This window comes from Capricornis sumatraensis, chromosome 9 (assembly GCF_032405125.1).
Source record: "Capricornis sumatraensis isolate serow.1 chromosome 9, serow.2, whole genome shotgun sequence".
Lineage (NCBI taxonomy): Eukaryota > Metazoa > Chordata > Mammalia > Artiodactyla > Bovidae > Capricornis > Capricornis sumatraensis.
In genome coordinates, this window is record NC_091077.1 from 61144666 (window position 1) to 61162853 (window position 18188).

Genomic DNA, 18188 nt, shown 5'->3' on the forward strand with positions numbered 1-18188 from the left:
TGAAATGTTTGATAGTCTTTAATTGGATAGGATGGGGGGAGATGCATGAAACATTTAAAATCCAAGTGGTCCCCAGCTATAATAATAAATGGATTAGGGCTTTAGGATAAACCAACTATTAACAAGACATTTTTAAAATCAATTGAAATACTCTGAATGTGAACCGGTATTAGATAATACACAGGAATTTGCGTTAATTTTGTTAGGTTTGATAATGGCATATTATGTAAGAAAATGTCCATGTGTTTTAGAGATGCATGCTGAAGTATGTAGGGATAAAATGACACAATGTTTGAAATTTGTTTTAAAATACTTTAGCAAGAAAAGGGAGGCGAGAGTTAAATAAGTGTGGCAGAATCTTGATAACGGTTGAAGCTCATGATGGGTCTATAGTGAGTCATTCTACAATTCTACTTGTGTGTATATTGGAAACTTCTCATTAAAATGAAGGCAGGGGTGGGGATGAGGGAGGGGGTTGTCAAGAGAATTGTGAAAGGTTCCCTAGAATGTCTCTGAAAGAGTGCTCCTACCCGAATTCTCTAAGAACTTCCTCTGGAGAGCCAACTCAGGTGAACTCCCCAATTGTTTGCAGACTCGCGTATGTGCATATGTGCATTTTCCCCCAGGGGAAAAACATCCCCAGCTCTCAGGAGAGACTAAGAGGGGTCGTGACCCCTCCTCCCCCCCAAAAGATTAAGGACCCGCTACCTTAAAGACGAGAACCCTGTTTGAAGTCAGCAGTTCCTTTCACCTCAAACTGGTCCCTACCGACTGCGCCACAGGCCCGGTGCGGCTGTGTGGCGCTAACCTGCAGCTGCCCCACTACCACCACTCAGGTCCCTTTTCTTCACCTGTAAGATGGGGTTGCGGAGAGGTCGGTGTGGCCGCAGCGAGGACAAGGCCGCGGGGAGGACTAGCCCCCAAGGCCGCTGGGCCGGGGCCTTGCAGGAGGCTCCCATACCTAGTGGTGCCTCGATGCTCGCCGGGATGCGCCCTCCGCGCCCCCACCCTCTCTGGCCCTAGAGTCCACCTCCCGCTTGGGGCGGCAATTTGTCTCCTTTTGAACCCCCCGCCCCCGACGGGTTTCCCTCTTTGATTCGCGGCCTGGAGGCTCCCCCCGCTTTGAAATGCAAACCCGCCTCGGCTGGGGCGGCAGGCGGCCCGGAGCTATAAAAGGCCTGGGTGGGGCGGGCGGCAGCAGGACTGGGAGTTCAGGTGTGCAGTTGCTCGTCGGGGCAGCCGGCTGCGGCGGCTCCAGGGCCCAGCATGCGCGGGCGGCCTCGCGGCCACCATGTACGTGGGCTATGTGCTGGACAAGGATTCCCCCGTGTACCCCGGCCCCGCCAGGCCCGCTAGTCTCAGCCTGGGCCCGCAAGCCTACGGCCCTCCGCCCCCGCCCCCTGGACCCCCGCAGTACCCTGATTTCACCGGCTACTCTCACGTGGAGCCGGGCCCCGTGCCCCCTGCAGCCTGGAGTGCGCCCTTCTCTGCGCCCAAGGACGAATGGGCTGCCGCCTACGGCCCGGGCCCCACGGCTCCCACAGCCAGCCCGGCCCCGCTGGCATTCGGGCCCCCTCCGGACTTTGGCGCGGTGCCCACTCCCCCGGGGCCTGGCCCAGGTCTCCTGGCGCAGCCCCTCGGCGGCCCAGGCACACCTTCCTCACCCGGAGCGCAAAGGCGGACACCCTACGAGTGGATGCGGCGCAGTGTGGCGGCTGGAGGCGGCGGTGGCAGCGGTAAGGATCCCTCTCTCGCTCTGGGCCTCCGAATGGTTCCCTTGGGCGCCAGCAGGTGCTGTCTGACCTCTGCCGTGGCCCTGCTTGGGTTCCAGAACGTGGCCCCCGACCACTCTCCCTGGAGGCTGTTCTCTCAACTTTCCCCTTCTGAATCCCGGCCTGCCAGAGCATTGGAAAGCACAACCTGTCTTTCCCTGTAGGTAGGGAACCTGAGACCCAAGCAATGAAGAAAGACGCCCTGTAGGAACTGAACACAGGTCCCCAGACCTTTATCGTGGGGTAAACTTTTGGCAGCACTGGTCCAGGTGGTCATCTGCGCCTTGCACCCCTATCCCAGCCTTGGGACATGCACTATATGTGTACACACACGTCACTTTCCTTTCCAGGTTTCAGTCCCCTATCCATATAATGAAGAGATTGGTGGGTCATATCCTTTGGGCTAAAAAAGAGCCTTCTTTGGTTAGATTGCTGGTGGTTGAGGGTCTCTACCTTACCATCCCAGGGCTCTCCCTGAACTCTTGACCCTGGGGGAGGGGACAGCAGCAGCAGTTGGGAAGGTGGCTGCTGTTTGGCTCCTGAGCCTGTGAACCTCCTGCCCCCAGGCAGGCCTCTCGGATCCACCCTCTTCAAAGGCAGGGGACAGGGCAGGACAAAGACTCAGCTTTAATAAGGGGCGGCCTGACCTCTTTATAGGTCCCCCCTTTGTCATGTAACAGGCTGGGCCTTGGCTCGGTAGTGACTCCTGTCGGCCGGAAAGTGAACATGATACCCCATTGTCCTGACTGTGTTTGGCCTGTCCTGACAAAGGCCACCTGGCCTTAGGGGCGGGAAGTTGGCCTGCCCACCCTTTGATGTCCAGCCCCTCCTCCCTTTCCCCCAGCTGGGAGTGAGCCTGGGCTTTCCCCACCTCCCCCTCCTCTCTCTCTTCACCCCCATGTCCCCCAACACGGACAGCTCATCTGGGACAGATGCTACGGAGAAGGTGATCAGCAGCTACAGGTCTGGCTGCAACTGTACCACCTCCTTGAGAGTCCCCAGAACACAGAACCTCCTATCTGCCTCCAGAGGCCTCAGAGGCCTGAGGTTTCTGCTGTAGCTGTGCCACTTGTCTCCGTGGCTAAATAATAACAGCTAATTCTTACAGAGCACCTAGTAATGCAGCAGGCTCTGACCTAAAATCTTTTCATCCTTATAACTTTATCATGGGGACTATTATCACCCCCATTTTCAAGATGAAGAAGCTATGGCATAGAGAGATGACAAAGTAGGGCAAATATAGTTAAACTTGTGTAACCAGTACATGGTGGGGCTGGGATGTGACCAAGCCTGTGCTCTAATCCTTTCAACAGAGTCCCTTAAATCAGCCATCTTTTCTAGGTCTCAGTTTTACCACCTGTGACATGAGCGAGAAGGGTCTTGTACATTTGTCTGAGTTACAAAAGGACTCCTTTGAAAAATGTGGTGGAAAGCATAAATGTTCTCCCTAGGAAAAAAGAAAAAGTGTTTCCTAACTCGGCAGACAATTTCAGGGGTTCCAAAGGCCCCTAGAAGCTTTATCCATAAACCTCAGTTGAGAATTTTACCTTGGAGTATATGAGAGAAAGCGTCTGGGGCCACTGACACTTGGGTCCTGCGGTTCTGTGTCTGTTCTCTGAAGAAGAAAGTCCACTGTCCTGCTCCTTTATTCCAGCTGCTACTTCCTTCTCATCAGCCGACTATGGAGATGGACGGGGAGGGTCTCCAGGGGCCTGTGGCAGTCAGAGGACTGGCAGGAGCCCTGAGGAGCTTCCAGGCTGTGTGATGTCAGGCAAATCCCGGCTCTCTGGGCACTGGAGCTGCCAAACCCAGTTCGGCTTGGGTCTGGAAAGTCATCTGGAAACTGTTGCCCTGGGCACATTGGAGGCCTAGGACTAACTCTGCCCAAAGGCGGACATTCTTTTACCCTCACTCCCAGAAAGTAGAAGGGCAGGCCAAGGGAGGTTTGGGGGTTCCCAAGGAAAGGGGCCACCCCTGGAGCCAGGTGAGAACCACTCTGCCTTTTGGAAGCTAGAAGCCGCTGCCTGTCCACTCAGGTGGAGTCTGAAGCTGACCAGTGCTCTTGAGGCGGGGGCAGAACTGGGTTGAGGTTACAGACCCTCCCTGAGAGAGAGGCCAAGCTCCTTTCCTCTTTGGCCTGTTTGTCCCTCTGGGGAATGAAGATGTGGGGTTTCCAGGGGTGTTTCCTGGGTAACGCTGTTGTCTGGGACAGCAGAGGGAAGGTCAGTGCATGCCATCCCCCTCAATGCTGCTGGTCCCTGATCTGATGGTATCCTTCCTGCCCCCTCTTTGCGTTCTGTGCTTCCAGCATTCTAGAATATCTGAGTGGACAGTTAGAGACCAGACATACAGATGGGAAACTGAAGCCTGGAGATTGTAAGGGAATGTTCGAGTATCACACAGGTGGAGGCTGGGCTGGGCTGGGGTATATGTTGGATGAGTCAGTCAAAATTTTCTGATGGCTTCCCATTATATTTAGGGCAAAATTTACACTTCTTCCTGAGGTCTACAAAGCTATGTGTGCTGCGACAGGCAGGTCTTATACTAGCTGTATTCCTTCTTCCAGGAAAACTCCTTGCAAGCTGCCTCACCTTTCAGGTCTTATTTAGCTTCATGGCCACTTCCTCAGAGAGGTCTTCCATGATGTGCTGAAGTCGGTGCCTCCCCCACATACCCAGTGATGATCTTTGCCTCGTTTCATTACTCACTTATTTTGTGTTTGTGTGGTGTCTAGTCCCATTACTTTACTTACTTTGTGTTTGTGTGTTTGTGTGGTGTCTAGTCCCACACCAACCCACCAAGGTAAACTACCATGAAGTCCAGAACCATGTTTATTTGACCCATGACTGTGTTTCCCTGATAGCTCAGGCGGTAAAGAATCCGCCTGCAATGCAGGAGACCGCGGTTCGATTCCTGGGTCAGGAAGATCTGCTGGAGAAGGGATGGGCTTCCCTTGTGGCTCGGCTGGTAAGGAATATGCCTACATATAAAGAATATGCCTACAATGTGGGAGACCTGGGTTCAGTTCCTGGGTTGGGAAGATTCCCTGGAGAAGGGAAAGGCTACCCACTCCAGAATTCTGGCCTGGAGAATTCCATGGACTGTTGCAAAGAGTCGGACATGACTGAGTGACTTTCACTTCACTGCTTTCTAGGCACCCAGCTCCGTGTGTGGCATTTAGTAGGTCCTCAGTATTTTCTGTTGAATGAATGAACAGGGCAAGTGTGTGAGGGACAATAAGACAGCTCTGGGAGAAGAGGGGAGAGATAAGATCTCAGCCTGGAGATGGGACCCACGACTGTCCAGCTGAGCCGCTCATGCCAGTGGAAGCCTGGTTGCCCCTTTCTCCCTATTCCATGGGTGGTCAGTACTCTGTTCTTACCTGGAGAATTGGCGGAGCTGAGGCTGGGACCTAGATGCCAGTTTTACCTAAGGAGAGGGCAACAAAGCTTGGGAAGGTGCGAGAGAGGCTATTATGTTGTCCATAAACAAAATATTAGCCAGTTCTGAGTGATGACTGTCACTTGACTGAGGCCAGGATAGGAAATGACTGCAAGCAGCTCTATTTGTTTTTTGTCTTCCCCTTTTGCAACTATAAATATTTTCTTTAGGAATGTTATAAATCATCCTCTAACAAAGGTTCAGTTTCTGATTCACTATCAATAAATAGTTTTTCACAGGTTAATGGCCCATTGGTGTGGCTAAAGTCCCATACAAGTAGGGAAATGTCCACTCAGGTGATAAGACTCTTGTAGCAGGGTTTGGATCTTGGTCCAACTTCTTCAGCTGTCAGACAGAGAAACTGAGGCCCATGGAAGGGATGAACCCTCTTCCCCCCACTACGTTCCAGGCCTTCTCCCTTGGCCCATAGCATCAGCCACCAACCTGGCCTCTCACCTTCAGCCTCTCCCCAATACCCTGCTGCTGCTGCTCCTGCTGTTTAGTCACTAAGTTATATCCAACTCTTTGTAATTCCATGGGCTGTAGCCCACCAGGCTGTAGCCTACCACAGCTCCCCTGTCCATGGGATTTTCCAGGCAAACATACTGGAATGGGTTGTCATTTCCTCCTCCAGGGGATCTTCCTGACCCACGGATTGAACCTGCATGTCCAGTGTCTCCTGCATTGGCAGGCAGATGCTTTACCACTGAGCCACCTGGGAAGCCCCCCTACTGCCCTCAGTTCAGTTCAGTCGCTCAGTCGTGTCCGACTCTTTGCAACTCCATGAATTGCAGCACACCAGGCCTCCCTGTCCATCACCAACTCCCGGAGTCCACCCAAACCCATGTCCACTGAGTCAGTGATGCCATCCAACCATCTCATACTCTGTCATCCCCTTCTCCTCCCGCCCTCAATCTTTCCCAGCTTCAGGGTCTTTTCAATGAGTCAGCTCTGACCTTGATGTCCTCTAAACCAGGGGTCTCCAACCCCCTGGTACTGGTATGTGGCCTGTTAGGGATGGGTGGCACAGTGGGAGGTGAGCGGTGGGTGAGCAAGCAAAGCTTCATCTGCCATTCCCCACTGTTCACATTACCCCCTGAACCATTCCCCATGCCCATACTTGGAAAAATTGTCTTGCATAAAACCAGTCCTTGGTGCCAGAAAGGTTGGGGGGGACACTGTTCTAAACCACTGCTGGATTTACCTTCTCAAAGCTCATCCCCTGCTCAAGAGCATCCCATGGCTCCCCACTGCCATGGAATTGCCCTTTCGTTTTATACCGTTCAACTGCTGTAATGAAAATCCAGCCCCATTTCAGAGTCCTCTTGAGAACCAGCCCCAACCCACTCTTGAAGCCACTTTCCCATTAGTTTGTTGAGAAACAGAAATGCTTACCTGGGACGGTTAAGAGTTCAGCTTCAGAGCCTCAAGCCTGGAATTGTATTTCTGTTAGAAGTTGCATTAGCTGCAGTCAAATTGATGTGGATCATTTCTCTAAGCCTCAGCTTCTTCCACTGTGACATTAAGATGATAACAGGATTACACCTTGAAGCAATGGTTCCTGTAAAACACAGCCCTGAGCCTGGCATACAGTAGGTGCTCAGTGTACTGGTGCCTGTGACCATCTCTACCTGTCATTAGCAGGTACATGAGAGCACGTACCTCATACACCCTGCCTCTCTAGTGTGGGTTCCTTGACCTGAACTGTCCTCCTCTATCTTCACCAGGTCAAATGCTGCTTCTCCAAGGCCGCCTCCTCTAGGAAGCCCTCCTTGGTTCCCTCCCTCCAAGCACTGTATCAGATCCTTGTTTGAACATTTGTCACTGACTGTCTTGTTGATCTCTGCCATCTACCATCTGTTATCCCCTCAAGGAACAGTCCTAGTCAGTCTCATCCTTCTCATCATGCCTTGTACATAGTAGGAGCTCATGATAAAGCTAATAACTGTGACATCGGCTGAGTCTCTACCACGTGCCAGGTATTGTGTCAAAAACTCCGCATGGGTGATCTCATTTAAGTCTCATAATAACTGTAAGAGGTGTGAGGATCTATTATTAACTTCATTTTTACAGATAGAGTTAATGAGGCTCAGAGAGGGTAAGTGACTTGCCAAAGCTCACACGGCCAGGTTTGCTGCTGCCCAGGGTTCAAACCTAGCCTCTACAGCCTGATGACCATCTATCACATGAAGCAACACCCTCAGAATGGGAGCCCAACCCCCCCTCCCCATGTGCATTCCAGTCCAGGTGGGGAAAAGGAGGCCAGTCAGTGATGAGCTGTAAGAGGCTGAAGGGGGAGGATGGGCACAGCAGGCTGTTTAAAACCGGTTCTCCAGGCAGAAGCTCCATTCAACACCTCGTCTCTCAGATGTAGCTGGGAAGTGGGGGGAATGACCCAGTTAGAAGGTGGCAGAAGGCTTTTTTTGGTTGGGTGTTTTCCCCCCACTTTGCAGATATTGCTGCCGAGAGCATGGGGAGTTGTTCTGAAGGACCAAAACAGCTTTATTAGCAGCAAGCCTCTCTCACTGGTGGAAATTATCTTCATGAGATGCCTCTCAAGTTTCTGTCCCAGAGTTTTTGGGACCTGGAAACAACATATATGTCTGGAGTCAGGTCCATCACCATGTTAAGAGGCTAAGCCCTTCCCCTGCCATACTTGCCCCTCAGCCTTATAGGGGTGCCCCACAAAGACCCCTCAGCATCAACAGAGGGAGGGAACAGGTGTCAGTGGAAGCCAAGACTGACCCTCCAGGCTCTGACGTCTTCCCATTGCTCTCAAAGTCAAATCCAAGCCCCTCACCCTAGGGCTCAAAACCCTGCTAGCCTTTTCAGCCTCTCTCGTGCCTCCCTCATTCATTCATGAGGCAGGCAGGTGGTGCTAGTCTCTGAGTCTTTCTTCTGTTCTGCTAGGTGCTGGGGATTCCTGCCAGGGCAAGGCACACGGGGTCCCTCGGGAGTCTGGCCCTCTGTTGCTACTCTCTCTGCCTTAGGGCCTTTGCACATGCTCTTTTGGCTTCCTGGGATACTCTTCCCCGTTAGTGACATAGAGACCTCCTTCTCAACCATCAGATCTTGGCTTAGATGTCATCTCCTCCAGGACACTTTCCTCAAGCTAAATAAAGTAGGCTCTCTGCCCCCTGCCACCCCACCCCCACATCTTAATCATAATAACTGTAAGAGGTGTGAGGCTATGCTCTGAGCTCCATGCTTCCTTTCCTTCACACTAATCACAGTTTGTAACTATTTCTTATGCTGGTTTGTTTTTAATCTACCCCCACCCTTGAAAGTGGGAATGAACCATTTAACAAATAAGCACCAAGCACTTCCCATAGTAATAATAATATGCACTGCCATCTATTGAGTACTCACTGTGTTTCAAATGCAAGTATTTTTGACCCCAGAACAACACATTTCTCTATTAGAGCAGTGGCTGTGACTAAGGCTGTACGAACAGTGGAGTTAGACAGAAGGATGTCCTTTGGAGGTTAAGCCAACCAGCTGATGGATGGGATGTGGGGAGCAGGGAAATTGCCACCTAGGCTTTTGGCCTGAGTGGCTGGAGGAGAGGGGCCATTTACTGTGAGGAGAAGGCCAGGAAGCAGTGAGTCTGTGTTAAGTTTAGCAAGGATTCATCAAGTACTCCCTGTGTGTGTGTCTGGCACAGTTGTAGAACCAAATGAGCAAGATGCATGGTCTCTGCCATCATGGAGCATGTAGGGAGCCAGGAACCAAGGGGAAGGGATTTGCTAAGGTCCCTCGGTGAGCATGAAAAGGGCTGGGGTCCACAGCTCCTCCCTCCCTGCACCTCTGCCCCAGATGTGATTCTTCAGGACCCACACCTGTGGACGATTAGGCAGGGACCTCACCTCCAGACCAGAGAAGGGTGGCCAGGGTAGGGCAGAGGCCTGGAAACTCCACCAGGAGACAGTTGAGAGGCTGCAGGTTGTTCAGCCCAGAAGACAGAGGGATGCAGTTGCTGCTTGTAACTCTCAGAAGGGCTGTTCTAGGCCAGAGGTGCCCCCTATTTCTGGTGCCACTTGTGGAAAATCCTAGGAAGAATATAACTGGGTGATGAACGCAAGGACAGGCAGGCTGCTTTGCAGATAGTCCAAGCGGTCAGGTTAGGTATATGCTATGAGGGTGTGGGCGTCTGGTCTTTGCTGGGAGTTTGGTCTAGCTGTGTTGTCCAATAGAACTTCCTGTAATGATGGCTCTGTATCTATGCTGTCCAGTGTGACAGCCATTAGCTACACGTGTCCACTGAGCACTTGCTATATATATGGCTAGCATGACTAAAACACTGAATTTTTAATTCTATTTAATTAATTTCAATTTAGGTAGCCACATGTGGCCAGTAGCTGTCATATGGGACAGCGCAGGAAAATTCGTCTCCAGAGTTCCTAGCATGGTAATCCATTCCCGATGTGCCCCTTATTCTCCACTGAGGATTTTCTGGCCTCTTTTGAATCTGCAGTCATCATCTTTTTGGCTCTGCATCATCCTCTTCTTCCCCCTGCTCCGCCTCTTCCTTTCCCTCTATCCCCCTCCTCCCTCCCCCTCTTTCTTTTTCTCTGCTGTCGCAGATAGCTTTTATTAATATCTTGTTAAATACATGATCGCATCTACTCTCCACAGCTTCCATGTCTGAAGGAGGCATGCCCGTCCTCATTTCGCAGAGGAGTAATGGGATTCAGAAACATTCAATGACTTGCCTGGGTTCCCATGCTAGCCCATGGCCGGGCCGGGTTAGAATCATCCGGTCTGTTTGACTATGAACTTTCTGTCCTCTTCACTGCCTGCCATAGTCGAGTCAGATTGGGGACCTCCTTGAAGAAGATAGGTGAGGGGAAGATGCACAGGCAGCCTGGGAGGAGGAGGGGGAGGTGCTGACTGAGCTTAGTGCCTAGGAAGGAGGGTGACAGTGGGGTGGAGAAGCTTGCCCAAGCCTGCAGGGCCCCTGAGTGTGGCTGGTCTGGCCATCCTCTCATCTCTCCCCCACACCCATGCTAGCGTCACTCCTGCTCCAGGAAAGAGCAGGAGTGAATGAGGAGTCGCGCTAGAGCAGCTAGGACTGGCAGAGCAGCCAAAACAAGGACTAATCACGGGCCCAATAGAGAGCCTCATGGCCCAGGGAGGATTTCCATCCATCACGGAACTGGGCGACAGAAGTCTACCCGCTGGTCATACACACGGGGAAACGGTTCCAAGCAGAACCTCACATGTCCCGCTGGTGGCTCAGCCAGGCCTCCCCACCCCCAGGCAACGTTCTTTGCCCTGAGGGCCCCCATCAGGCGGCATTCCTCCTTCTCCCAAGGGATCCCTCCAACATCCGCTTCTACAAATAGCTCGGTTCAGCTTGTTGTCTCCATAGCTCTTTGCCCTTTGCAAACTGCTTTCAAATCCATTCTGCTCCCCCGGGGGAAGGGAAGCCCAAAGAAGTTCAGCCACTTGTTAAATCCATTAGCTAAGGATGCAGACCTGGGCCCATGGGCTCAGAGCTACAGAGAAGTTCAGAATCTACAGGGCCCTGGGAGCTGACACCAAACCTTCTGCTGCTGCATCGGAGAAACAGGCCCAGAGGGGAGAAGGGACTTATTTATGGCCACACAGGTGGCACAGCACCGGAACATACTTACTTCAGCTGGTGATTCAGAATCCCCTCTGGTAAGCTTGTTAAAGATGGCAGAGAGACCAGGATGCAACAGGCCTGCGAGCTTGTGAATATGTATTTTTAACAAGCATCCATGCCTGCCTGTGTGCATTTCTCTGTGTCTGTGTATGTCTGTTGGGTGTGGGGGATTTTGATGTACGGCCAGTGGGGCTGGACCACACAGAGAGGGGTCATGGATTTGTGTTCCAAGCTCTGAGGGCCAGAGCTGGCAGTGTCATCCCTCAGGGCCACAGTCTCAGCAGGAAGAGGTCAAAGGAAGTGCTGACCCAGAGGCCACTTGATTTTCTGGGAGCCACCAACACTGCCCTGGGGGCAGAGGCTGAACTCTGTCCTTGCCTGGCCCAGGCTGGATGAGGAGGCCCCACTGCAGACCGCCAGGCTCCTGCCCGCACCCTCCAGCTGGGCAGACTTTGTTTCTAGACTCTCAGACAGGGAAATCAGTCTTAGAATTCTTTCAGCAATAATAACAAATATAATCAGAGCATCAACAAACATTGGGAACTTCATGCTTCCAAGTTGGAAGGGACCTTATAAATAAATGGTCTCATCCAACATACAATCCATTGCTTCGATCCATTTCCCAGCATCCCTGCCATATGGTTATCCCACCATGGAAATCATTAGGATCTACCTTTCCCTGCATGCCTACTATGTGTTCGGTATATGCTAGGCATCATTCATCCATCCATCTCAAGTGATCCCCTATATACTCAGGGTGGCAGTTAATTATAGGAGACCTTACACTGGGTGATAGGTTCTAGTGCTGTTTCTAAAACTAGACAGACCTGGGCCAGGTCCCACCTGCAGATGTGCAGACCTTGCTGGGTCTCAGTGTTCTCATCTGTAAACTGGGGCTAACATCTGCACAGCTTCATAGGTTATTGAGAGATGTATACAAAGTTCTTGACACATGGACATATTGGCTGTTATTAGAATAATTATTGCCATTTTGTAGATACAGAACACGAGGCTCAGAACCCAGCCAGTGAGAAGCTGGACAGCAAGCCCTAGAGGTCTGCCTGCCCAAACAACCACAAGTCATGGTCACCTGGACAGCTGTTCAAGTATCAAATCCCTGAGCCTGATTTTAGTCCCCCTGAGTCCGAACTTCTGGGCCAGAATCTGTGCTTTTAAAAGGTTCCTCAGGCATTTGAGGCTGCTGGTCAGGAGTCAGGACATTTAGCCTGGAGCTTTCCAGGGCCTCTGCTGTGCATACTTTAGGGGTGGGGAGCTTGCTAACCTCTATGGCAGCCTGATGCATATGGATGGACCGTTCCTAGCATCCTACAACCAGAGCAGAGAGAAAGACTCTCATTTGGAGAGTTATCCAAGGCTCTTCTCCTCCCATGCTTCACCCCTAAGAGCTGGTGGGGGGACTCCCACCCTCTCTCCCACCTACGTGCCCTGGCATCTGGCCCAGAGGGTTATTCATTAGGTGACTGGGAGTGGCCTGGCCCCCATCAGACACCTGTTATAGGAGTCCGGACTTCCCTCTTAGGCCCAGTGTCCCAAAGGCCTGTAAATCATTCATCCTGGGCCCTTTCCCTGCCCCACCGCTGTCACGCACCTCCCTGCTCCCTCCCTCCTGGGCCCCCAGGGTGGCACAGGTGATAACAGGAGGGCAAAGGAGGGTTGCTCACAGCAGTGGGGAGTTCTGGCCCAGAGTTGGGACTGGAGCCCAAGGCGCCTGATTGTCATTAAAAATACAAATTCACATCTTCAGGGGGTAAAAATGCAAATACCCCGAAGACTCCCTCCTCCCTGTGGCTTCCCAGGCTTCAGTCCCTTCTCCAGGCAGCCCCGATACTGGCTTCCTGTATATTCTTTCAGAAAGAACTCTATGGGTGTACAAACATGTTTGAGTATGTGTGTGTATGTATTCCATTTTTATACGAAAATAGTAACATATTATTTACACCATTTTGCCTTTTAAAAAATGTAATGTTTTTAGAAATTGCTCCATGTTGGCACATATAGAGCTTTATAATTTCTTCTTGATGACTGCCTAATGATCCTCTCCATGGATGTACCATCTCTTATTAACTAGTCCTGACTCACAGACATGTACATTGTTCTTAACTTTTGTACTATCTGAAACAGCTACCTCTCTGGGCAGTTTTCTGTGGGATCACTCCCTGGAAGAGGGATTCAGGAGTCAAAGGGCATGTGCATGTTAAATGAGGCTGAGATCACCAAGTTGGGCTCCAAGGAGGACATTCCCGTTATCACCCTTTGGCCAGCAGACGGGACTTTCTGGTTCCTGGACCACACAGTATGATTTCAAACATTTGGTTCTTTGGCAGAGCCATTTTTTCAGCAATAAATTGTGTGCTTTGAGCAACTTCCCCAGATAGAAGTTGGTCTCTGGGTTCCTGAGCCCACCAGCCCCTCTCTTGGGTCCAGGAGGCTGCAACAGGTCCTGGGTCTTCACTGGCAGCCTTGCTAGAGGTGCAACTATGCAGAGAGGAGTAACTATGCAGCCAGAACTCCATCTCTTGCCTAGTTCCTGCTGCCCTCAGAGTTGGGGGAAAGAACTCAGGCTGGAGGTCAGGAAACCTGAGCCCAGATTGATACCACTACCAGGCAGGATGACCCTCAGCAAGTGCCCTTTTCTGAGTTTTTATTTCCCCCATCTATGAAATGGGTATAATGGATGCCCACTTGCTTATCAGGGAGAATAGGAGTGAAGGTTGGATGCCTGAGGGAAAGGGTGTCTTTATAATCTCTCAGGCTGAGGTCTGGGTGGGCAGGAAGCTTCCATCTGCTACTGCCAAAAGTGAATCTTTTTGGCATTTTCAACCTGAGGGCCATCCAGGCCCAGCCAGGACTTTTGGGGATCTGCCCTCACCATGGTCTAAACCCTCTCTTCCAGAAATACAAGTAGACGATGGGCCTGCCATTTGAGCTTCTATTGCCAATGCTTAGAGGGCCATATAGCAGGCTCTGTGGACCCCAAATCTGGTGGAATGAGGAGCTGCAGGCCTGGTAACTGCCTGGGGCTTCAGTAACCCTGAATGTACATGGAGTTTGGACTAAAAGAGCTTACAAGGCCTCTGTTATTTGGACCTCTGGCTGCTGTATAACCATTTGGAATGGCAGTGTCTTCATCCATAATGTGGGAGGAGACTGAACTTCTATGACCCTTTCTGGCTTTGGCCCAGTGAACCCAGCGGGGCTGTGGGTTCAGAGATCTGCTGGGTTCCAGCGGTGGTGGCATTAGGCAGAATTGTTTTTGAGCTGGCATTGAATTTTCTAGGTCAAGAAGGGGCCCCATCTGGAGCCAAGGCCTCGGCAGCCGCTCCCTGGTCCCTTTCCTGGGTTAGGCCTGGCTGAGGGCCGGGGCTGTCTCGTGCTGTGTCGGGCAATGGGCTGAGGTCAGTGGTTGTGGAAGAGTCCAGTGTGGTTCTGCTCCTCTGGCAGGAAACTCAAGGGAAAGAGCCCAGGAACATCTGCCGTCTCCTGTTCTCCACAAACCATTTGGCTCCTGGGGAGCCCAGCACTGTCCTGCCAAGCTGTGTGGGCTGGGTGGGGAAGGCGGAGGCTGGAACAGTGTGGGGTGGGGGGGGTAGTTAGCACAGGGGTGCTGAGGGACAGGCAGGCCCAGAGCTGGGACCACGGAGATGAAGGTCAGGTTGTTGTGGGGGCATCTGGGTGAAGTGGGAGGGGGTCGATGGTTATGCAGACCGGCCATGCCCTGGTGGGATGCGGGGGCGAGTCTGAAAATGCTTGCATGTGCCTCCTGGTCATAGCCACGTGTTGTTTCTTACAAAAGGACACTGGTATTGAGTCAGGCCCTCACAGCAGCCCAGGCCAAGCATGACTCTTTAATAGTCTCTCCAGACAGACCTCTGATCCCAGCCTGAAAGAGATCCCTGACATTAACCCATCCAATTCCTGGTCCAAGGCTGAGTTTCATGTGGAAGCCAAGATACCACCTCTTTCTCCTTTCACCACCTTCTTGTGTAAGGTCTCCCCACACTTCCCCTTTCTCACCAGTCTGTTCTCTATCCAGCAGCCAGAGGCATCTTAAAACCTATATCAAACCTCATGTCTCCTCTGCTCAAAACCCTGTAACGGCTCCTGCCCCAGGCAGAGCAAAACCCAGAGCCCTTTCCATGGCCTGTGGGCCTTGCATGACCTGCCCACCCCCTCTGCTCACTGCATCCTGGGCGCACCAGCCTTCTCACTTTTCCTCCCTCTTCAGACAGCAGGCACGTCCCCACCTCAGGGCTTTTGCACCTGCTGTTCCCTCTGCTTGGGCACCTCTTTCCCAGATAGCTGCATCGCTCTTTCTCACTTCCTTTAGATCCTTGCTCAAGCTCCCCTTCCAGGTAAGGCCTTCATGGACCACTCTGTTCAAAATCATAGCCTCTCTCCTCCCTAAATTCCCAGTCCTTCTTTTTTCTCTGAAAAACTTTTCATCAATTAACATATCAATAATTTTCATATTTTTTATTTTTACTCATCTTCCTTCATTAGAACCTAAGCTTCAGGAGGGCAGGGACTTTTAATTCAGCTCCTTGCTGTACCAGGGACTTGGCCCACAGCAGGAACTCGGTAAATATCTGTGGGCTGGCCTGAGCACTCCTGCTGTGTGCCTGGGCTCAGGCTGGAGTGTGAATGGCTCCAAGCAGACTAGCCCCCTGGTGTGCAGCCCCAGCTCAGGGCTTCGTGTCTAGAACCAGGGTCTTTTGAGGAACCTGACAGGTCCTGGGGAACAACCAGCAGCCCCAGTACTTTCTGTCTGATTGTTTGGCCAGCAACCAACAGGCATTCAACAGGAAGTGAGGAGCATATACCCCAGTGCAGTTCTGAAAGCTTCCTGCTTCCAGCCTCTGGCTGCGGCGGCCCTTCCTGCTCTCTCCACCACAGGAGAGAAGAGCAGCCGATGTCTCTATCTCAACCTACCCCTGCTGCCAGGTGTTCCTCCAAGGATCCCTGAATTAGAACCACCTGGGGAGCTTGTGAAAAATGCAGATTCCACCCCAAGGCTTTCGAGTTTACATGCTCAGTGACGCTCTGGAAGCTGTGTTTTTCACAAGTTCCCCATGTGTCTGTTGTGCAGCCACACCTGGGAACTGGTGCATAAGAGCTGGTGGGCCTGGCAGTCAGAGGAGGGCTCTGGGTCAGCAGACCTGGCTGAAACCCCAACTCCACCTGCAGATTGCTGGGTAACCCTGGGCAAGTTGCATCCTGTCTCTGAGCCTTGTGCTCAGTCGCTCAGTTGTGTCCAACTCTGCGATCCCATGGACTGTAGCCTGTCAGGCTCCTCTGTCCGTGGGATTCTCCAGGCAAGACTACTGGAGTGGGTTACCATGCTCTCCTCTAGGGGATCTTTCCGACCCAGGGATTGAACCCACATCCTCTCATCTCCTGCATTACAGGCGGATACTTTGCCTGCTGAACCATCGAGGAAGCCTCTCTCTCAGTGTTAGGGACCCCAGATGGGCATGAGAACAGTGCTTGACTCCCAAGTTGGGAGTCTCCAAGCCTGATTGTTACTCTCTCAGCGTTCTTCTTCAGGGGTCCTGGATTGCTCTTCCCCCTGGGAGCCCTGCCTTGGCCTTTTGCAGGCTCCTCTCCCCACTCACCTCTCCTCCTGGCACTTCTGCTTCTCAGGTAAGACCCGGACCAAGGATAAATACCGCGTGGTCTATACCGACCACCAGCGCCTGGAGCTGGAGAAGGAGTTCCACTACAGCCGTTACATCACTATCCGGCGGAAATCAGAGCTGGCCGCCAACCTGGGGCTCACTGAACGGCAGGTGTGTAGGGCCCCTACTTCAGCCACAGGAGCAGTACTGCAAGTCTGGCCTCCAGGCTACCAGGCAGATTATGGCGCTCAGTCAAGGGAGGACAGAGAGGTTGTCTCCTGGCCATGATCATACAAACACAGCAGAAACTGAGCTGCTGCCATAAATCCCCTGGCCAATAAAACCCAATATCCCTGGGCACCAATAGGGGCATAGGGGGTCTGATTAATTCTAGGCTACAGCAGGCTTTGATCAGTGCTGTTTAAATCCAGAGGGAGCAGTCACAGGGAGAACAGGGAAGGCTTCCTGGAGGAGGGGTGTTAGAGCATGGCTTTGGAAGATGGAGAAGAAGAGGGTTACAGAAAAAGTCATCTTAAGAGTAAAGGAGCAGGGGTGGAGGGGTGGGTTTGGGGGTGGGAGGGAGGCTCAAAAGGGAGGGGATATAGGTATACTTATGACTGACTCATGTTGCACAGCAGAAACCAGCACAACATTGTAAACCCATTATCTTCCCATTAAAAATAAATAAAACTTAAAAAGTAAAGTAAAAGGATGGAGGAGCAGCTGCAACTCCCATATATTGCTGGGCAGAATAAAAAAGTATTACAGGTACTTCAAAAAAAAACAGAAACAAAAAGGCAGGGGAACAGGTTCCAGGAGGGGAGAACATGTTCAGGGTACATGAACAGCTGGGGTAGCTGGAGCCGGAGGGAAGCTCCAACTGCCACATCGAGAAACAAGAGCTCCACTGCCCTCTCTCTTCCTCTTGCTCTGCCGTTCAGTCTCCATACCACCTGCCGCATCTCTGTTCTCTGACCCCACAGGTGAAGATCTGGTTCCAAAACCGGCGGGCCAAGGAGCGCAAAGTGAACAAGAAGAAGCAGCAGCAGCAGCCTCCACAGCCACCCCCGCCAGCCCATGACATCACCCCCACCCCAGCAGGGCCACCCCTGGGGGGCCTGTGCCCCAGCTCTGCCAGCCTCCTGGGTGCCTCCTCCCCAGTGCCTGTCAAGGAGGAATATCTGCCATAGCCCCCGGACCAGCCTTGTGGGCTGGGGCCCTTGAGGACTCAGGTGCTGGGCATGTGGCTCCTGTTGGGGCCCAGGAGTCTGAGTCCCAAGCCACACCACTGACCTTCTGAGTAACCCTGGACAAATCACCCACCGACTCCCTGCATCCCCTGGGCCCATCCGTGCAGTGAACCTTTTCCCGCTTTGGTATTCTAGGCCTCAGGGGGATAAGGGCACCTGGGGTGGGAAGTCTTAATCCCCAGGGGGCAAGGTGAGGAGGGGCTAGCTCCTCCTCCATAGGCTCAAAGGTGGGAGGCCGTTGTACGGACCAGACTCCTGGAGAAAGGAGATGGAATCCAGAGAAGATGGTTTGCAGACCATGACCTGAGGGGTCCAAGGGAAGGGTGTCAGCTGCCACCTGCCTTTTCCTACAGGCTCAGGTCTACTTGCCTCCCTCATCACATGCCTCGAACCCTCTCCTTGTGGGATGCAAAGCACAAAGCCCACAGGATTGAGCCTGGGCAAGAGATGACCATCCTCT

At 52.3% G+C, this 18188-nt stretch overlaps 1 protein-coding gene across 1 annotated transcript; it reads left to right on the plus strand.

The window, feature by feature from the left end:
• Positions 1-1291: 1291 nt before the first annotated feature.
• CDX1 (caudal type homeobox 1) lies at positions 1292-17668 on the plus strand. Its single transcript, XM_068981492.1, has 3 exons — positions 1292-1736; positions 16504-16649; positions 17462-17668. Exons 1-3 carry the CDS (start codon positions 1292-1294, stop codon positions 17666-17668), a joined length of 798 nt encoding a protein of 265 aa, XP_068837593.1.
• The last annotated feature ends 520 nt before the right edge of the window (positions 17669-18188 follow it).

Bases quoted from the DNA above. Each gene is read 5' to 3' on its own strand.
- CDX1 (XM_068981492.1), top strand. From the start codon at position 1,292: ATGTACGTGGGCTATGTGCTGGACAAGGATTCCCCCGTGTACCCCGGC. The intron at 1,737-16,503 runs GTAAGGATCCCT...TCTGCTTCTCAG, and splicing joins TGGAGGCGGCGGTGGCAGCG to GTAAGACCCGGACCAAGGAT. The intron at 16,650-17,461 runs GTGTGTAGGGCC...CTGACCCCACAG, and splicing joins TGGGGCTCACTGAACGGCAG to GTGAAGATCTGGTTCCAAAA.